Source organism: Culex quinquefasciatus, chromosome 1 (assembly GCF_015732765.1).
Source record: "Culex quinquefasciatus strain JHB chromosome 1, VPISU_Cqui_1.0_pri_paternal, whole genome shotgun sequence".
Lineage (NCBI taxonomy): Eukaryota > Metazoa > Arthropoda > Insecta > Diptera > Culicidae > Culex > Culex quinquefasciatus.
Window position 1 is genome coordinate 24,935,311 of NC_051861.1, and position 6,000 is coordinate 24,941,310.

The following is a 6,000-nucleotide window of genomic DNA, read 5'->3' on the forward strand; positions in this document are numbered from 1 at the left end:
GTTTTAGGGTATGAGCTTCTATTTGGGAATAACTACAGCCCAACCAATGGCCAATTTTGATTGTTCTGGATGTGGCTCAAAGTATTCAGGCATAAAACTGAAACTTTTTCGGGGCCAACTCTCACAGCAAGCCAATCTTTGCCGGAGGTAATATTTCCATACCAGGTTTAGGGTATGTGATTCTATTTGGGAATAACTACAGCCTAACCAATGGCCAATTTTGATTGTTCTGGATGTGGCTCAAAGAATTCAGGCATAAAACTGAAACTTTTTCGGGGCCAACTCTCACAGCAAGCCAATCTTTGCTGGAGGTAATATTTCCATACCAGGTTTAGGGTATGTGATTCTATTTGGGAATAATTACAGCTCAACCAATGGCCAATTTTGATTGTTCTGGATGTGGCTCAAAGTATTCAGGCATAAAACTGAAACTTTTTCGGGGCCAACTCTCACAGCAAGCCAATATTTGCTGGAGGTAATATTTCCATACCAGTTTTAGGGTATGTGGTTCTATTTGGGAATAACTACAGCCCAACCAATGGTCAATTTTGATTGTTCTGGATGTGGCTCAAAGTATTCAGGCATAAAACTGAAACTTTTTCGGGGCCAACTCTCACAGCAAGCCAATCTTTGCCGGAGGTAATATTTCCATACCAGGTTTAGGGTATGTGATTCTATTTGGGAATAACTACAGCCTAACCAATGGCCAATTTTGATTGTTCTGGATGTGGCTCAAAGTATTCAGGCATAAAACTGAAACTTTTTCGGGGCCAACTCTCACAGCAAGCCAATCTTTGCTGGAGGTAATATTTCCATACCAGTTTTAGGGTATGTGATTCTATTTGGGAATAATTACAGCTCAACCAATGGCCAATTTTGATTGTTCTGGATGTGGCTCAAAGTATTCAGGCATAAAACTGAAACTTTTTCGGGGCCAACTCTCACAGCAAGCCAATCTTTGCTGGAGGTAATATTTCCATACCAGTTTTAGGGTATGTGGTTCTATTTGGGAATAATTACAGCTCAACCAATGGCCAATTTTGATTGTTCTGGATGTGGCTCAAAGTATTCAGGCATAAAACTGAAACTTTTTCGGGGCCAACTCTCACAGCAAGCCAATCTTTGCTGGAGGTAATATTTCCATACCAGTTTTAGGGTATGTGGTTCTATTTGGGAATAACTACAGCCCAACCAATGGTCAATTTTGATTGTTCTGGATGTGGCTCAAAGAATTCAGGCATAAAACTGAAACTTTTTCGGGGCCAACTCTCACAGCAAGCCAATCTTTGCTGGAGGTAATATTTCCATACCAGTTTTAGGGTATGTGGTTCTATTTGGGAATAACTACAGCCCAACCAATGGTCAATTTTGATTGTTCTGGATGTGGCTCAAAGTATTCAGGCATAAAACTGAAACTTTTTCGGGGCCAACTCTCACAGCAAGCCAATCTTTGCTGGAGGTAATATTTCCATACCAGGTTTAGGGTATGAGGTTCTATTTGGGAATAACTACAGCCCAACCAATGGTCAATTTTGATTGTTCTGGATGTGGCTCAAAGTACTCAGGCATAAAACTGAAACTTTTTCGGGGCCAACTCTCACAGCAAGCCAATCTTTGCTGGAGGTAATATTTCCATACTAGTTTTAGGGTATGAGGTTCTATTTGGGAATAACTACAGCCCAACCAATGGCCAATTTTGATTGTTCTGGATGTGGCTCAAAGTATTCAGGCATAAAACTGAAACTTTTTCGGGGCCAACTCTCACAGCAAGCCAATCTTTGCTGGAGGTAATATTTCCATACCAGGTTTAGGGTATGTGATTCTATTTGGGAATAACTACAGCCTAACCAATGGCCAATTTTGATTGTTCTGGATGTGGCTCAAAGTATTCAGGCATAAAACTGAAACTTTTTCGGGGCCAACTCTCACAGCAAGCCAATCTTTGCTGGAGGTAATATTTCCATACCAGGTTTAGGGTATGTGATTCTATTTGGGAATAACTACAGCCTAACCAATGGCCAATTTTGATTGTTCTGGATGTGGCTCAAAGTATTCAGGCATAAAACTGAAACTTTTTCGGGGCCAACTCTCACAGCAAGCCAATCTTTGCTGGAGGTAATATTTCCATACCAGTTTTAGGGTATGAGGTTCTATTTGGGAATAACTACAGCCCAACAACTTTTTCGGGGCCAACTTGCACAGCTGGTCGCTTTATAAAGTTATCTAAGCCCGCTTTCACGCACACTAGCACGCCATTTGTTTTGCTGGCTGGTACAAAATTTAACCTCAATCTTTTCGTGAACGTACACGCAATACATGCGCACGTAGATAACTCTTTTGTCAAAAGTCTCTTGTCTTGTTCCAATTTCGGTTGCTGCTTGTGTTTCCTCAGACTTTTTTGAGAAGGAGGATGAATTCACGCTTTTTGTTATTATTTTCAACTACGAGATGGCGCCACTTTATTAGAGAATATCAATGGTTGGTGTCTTGGGTATGATAGTTCTCTCATTGACCGCTAGGGGCCGAAATAAATTCACGGGAGGATGGATCCGTGGGAGGATGAATTCACGCAAGTTTCCAAGGCGCGTTCCGGGGGCAAAGTCAGCAACTCGATGCGTGACATTGTCGAGATTAACCCCTGCGGGGCTTACTGCCGGATGCCACGGTGCCGGTTCATGCATCGTGTGTACCGATCGTTCCACTTTTACGAACACTTCCGCAAGGATCATCCCGAGGAGGCACGGCGGAGGGGTCTACTTCAAAATTTTGGCCCGACGTCGGTGACGCAGCCCATCAACAGAATGTGAGGATGATCTCAATTATTGAAGTTTACGATGGAATTAACTAATTATTTTTTAGTCCGGAAATCAATTCTGCGTTGCGCCCACGGTCTACATTGCCCTTGCGGCAACTTGTCCTGGAGTACATTTCGATGGATGACGACGGAATTCACTGTGAGTTGACCAGCGGCGAGCCCAAATGCACGTACGTGCAGCAAAATTTCAACCACCCAAACTTTGCGCGACATTTTTGCAAAAAGCATCCCGTTGAGGCCAGCCTTAAGGGCTTCTGTCGAGGTTTCCTCGAGGGAGTTCTCGAAAAAAGCGTCCTTAAATCATCAAAGAAGGAAGTCATCCCAGAAAAGAAAAAACCGCGCAAGGCGGTGCTCGATTACGTTATGCGCGAGCAAGAAGGTTGGCGCTGCCGAATCGCTGGCCCTTGCTGTCCATTTGTGCGGAAGGTTTTTGTAACGGAAAAATTCCGTCGCCACTTTCGGCTGAACCACCCGGGGGAAGCAAAAGAGTACGGGTTCTTTGAGACGCTGATGCAGCCGAAGAAGGGGCGCGGGAAGATTCTGGTGCAGAAGCAGAAGGTGGAATCCGAAGTGCAACCTATGGACAATTTATCCACATGGCAATCTGGCAACGCAACGGAAAATGATGAAAATTTGGACCAAAAAACGTAGGTATAAAATAGGATAAATTTCCGCTGAATAAACCAGAACAATATATTTCAGACCCAGCGAAGATCCTTCCGAGTACTGTCGATTATGCTTCACCGCAAGCGAAGTTTTAGAACCAATTTATGACCCTTTGGATGGCACCGATCTTGCCGAAGTGATCGAAACGTGCACCAACGTACGACTCGACTCCGACGTGGACCATCAGTGCCAGATTTGCGTCGGGTGCCGGCAAAAGTTGCACGAGATCCAGCGTTTCCAGGGGCAGTGCCAACGGTTGAACAACATCGTCGTCCGCGACCGGCAAGAAGTAAATGGCGCGCCCATCGAAACCGCCCTAGTGGACGTTGAGCCAGCGGCCGCCTTTCTGGTAGAGATGATCAAAACAGAGCCGGAAGACACAATAGCGGTTGTGCAAGAGTCTCCACCGTCGGAGGAGGAAACCGACGGAGAGTTGCCGTACAATCAGCTCGAGACTGGTTGGTATGGCTGCCAGATGTGCAAGCGGACGTTTCACTCGCTGACCGCCATGACTGCTCATCTTCGGAACGCACATGATCAAGCGGAGCCTCCTGTTCCGTCTACTTCAGCTGTTGAGGATGAAAGTATGTCGTCGTTCCGTGTGGTCATGGTGGGAAATGTATCGTACTATTGTCCGTTTCTCTCGAAGGTACACGCCGCGCGGCATTTCAGAATGTGCCGCAGACACTGTTGCCAGCGATTTTCTGCACTTTTGGTGCAATAAAAAACATTCCCGGCAACAATACCATGCAATTCGAAGAAAAAGATCAACAAAAACAAAACACACAGTATGGGATTTGACAGCGCGCATTTGCCGAAAGTGCGGCGCGTCGTTTCGAGGCTGGTATGCCGCGTGTCTTTTTCGGGAATACGCGCAATACAAGTGTACCGAATGTGACACGCTGATGCGGGTGAGGAGAAACGTGTTGCGGCATTGGCGGCGATTTCATCGTAATGATAGCCGGCAGGGGAAGCGGGTGTACTGTGCAGAGTCCGGGTGTGGTCAGTTCTTCATGGAAGGCAGAGCCCACAAGAACCATCTTGAGTTCTTCCACGGTATTCGGTTGCTGGATTACAAAGCGAAGTACTCAGAATAGATTAATAATTGATCTATTTTGATCTACACTACAAATACAGTTTCACAATAAATATTGCTAAATAAAAGAAATAAAATTTTCTTTTTATTCCTGTCCTGCGTGATTTTTGGAATGGGTTAAATAATGCTGCAGCAGCAGTGACGATACAAGGCAAAAAAATCGCATTGCAAACTCAAAGCAAAGAACAAAAAAGTGTAGAACCAAGTAAAAAGGTGAACCAAAAAAGCAGTACACAACCGATTGAACCTAAGCCAAACAGCAGCAGCGGCAGAAAAAGCAACAACAGTAAACCAGACCAAAATGCAATGCAAACAAATGAAATTGACGAAGCAGCCAACGATGGATTCGATACCGTGCTATCTAAGCGCAATCGTAGATCCCGGAAACGCGTACAGGCGGACGCGGATGACGAATTAGCAACAAAACGAAGAGAGATGGCAAAAGAAGAAACAGATGAAGAAGATGAAAATATAGTAAAAGCAAACTATTATAAGGAAAAGTGTTATGAGATAACTTATAAAATCTAGGAAGAAAAGGATAAAGATAAACTTGAAAAACTATATAATTTAAGATCAAAAGTTGAATTTAAATATGTGGAAATAATTTTTGAAACAGCCATACAAGTGATTTAAAACTCTGTAATCTTTCCTCTCTAACTATCCACCTTGAAGAGACGAATGCTTAATGGTGTAAAGTCTCTATAAATATATGGAAAAAAAAATCCAAGTTTCATGTACTTTTATCGTTCCAATTCTTCATGTAAACTAATGTCAAAAACATATACAATGACTTTTAAAACCCGCCGTTTGACATGCATGATTTTTAAAACCCGCCAAGAAAATCGCAGCAAACTGGTGGTTGCTCAGGGAAAGTTCTTGTCATACAATTTCTGTTTTCCTTTGAAACGGTGGTGATTTTTCGTTGGCACAGTTGTTCTTAGTTTCCTGATTATCTAGATTGCACCTGTTTGATTTTTATTGAAAAAGGGCTTTGTTTTTTTCTGGATATAAAACGCGATGAATGAAGGAGAATCTTAAATATGTATTTTTTTGTTAAAATAATATATCTTCGCTCCTCCGTTTGCACCCCGTTTCATAAAACATAGTGGCACTTCTGGACAGAGTTCAGTATGCTTCATGAATGTTGGTTTTGGGCTTGTTGAAAAGCTAAAATTCACGCCAGAAAGCAAATCTTTAACCACAAATTTTGTTTGCTTAATGCTATTCTTGCTCCAGTAGCAATGCAGGAAAAGTAAAAATCTGAATTGCTTCTTTGCTCACTAAGTTGCCCGAGGCAACAAATGATTGGAGAACATTCTAAGGAACATAAAAAATAATTGCATTTGTTTTAATTTCAAGCTTAATCATTGAGCCTTTTTCAATATGACAGTTTTTTTTTTATTTTGATTTTAAGCAACACAAC

At 42.7% G+C, this 6,000-nt stretch overlaps 1 protein-coding gene across 1 annotated transcript in view; it reads left to right on the plus strand.

The window, feature by feature from the left end:
• The window catches only part of LOC6031640, a 46,963-nt gene extending 41,722 nt beyond the window's left edge, over positions 1–5,241 (plus strand). Inside the window, exons 2-5 of the mRNA XM_038256695.1 lie at positions 2,583–2,803; positions 2,860–3,462; positions 3,518–4,109; positions 4,360–5,241. Of these exons, the coding sequence (XP_038112623.1) occupies positions 2,583–2,803; positions 2,860–3,462; positions 3,518–4,109; positions 4,360–4,578 (1,635 nt within the window). The 3' untranslated portion in view covers positions 4,579–5,241. The remainder of the gene's footprint in view (positions 1–2,582; positions 2,804–2,859; positions 3,463–3,517; positions 4,110–4,359) is intronic.
• The last annotated feature ends 759 nt before the right edge of the window (positions 5,242–6,000 follow it).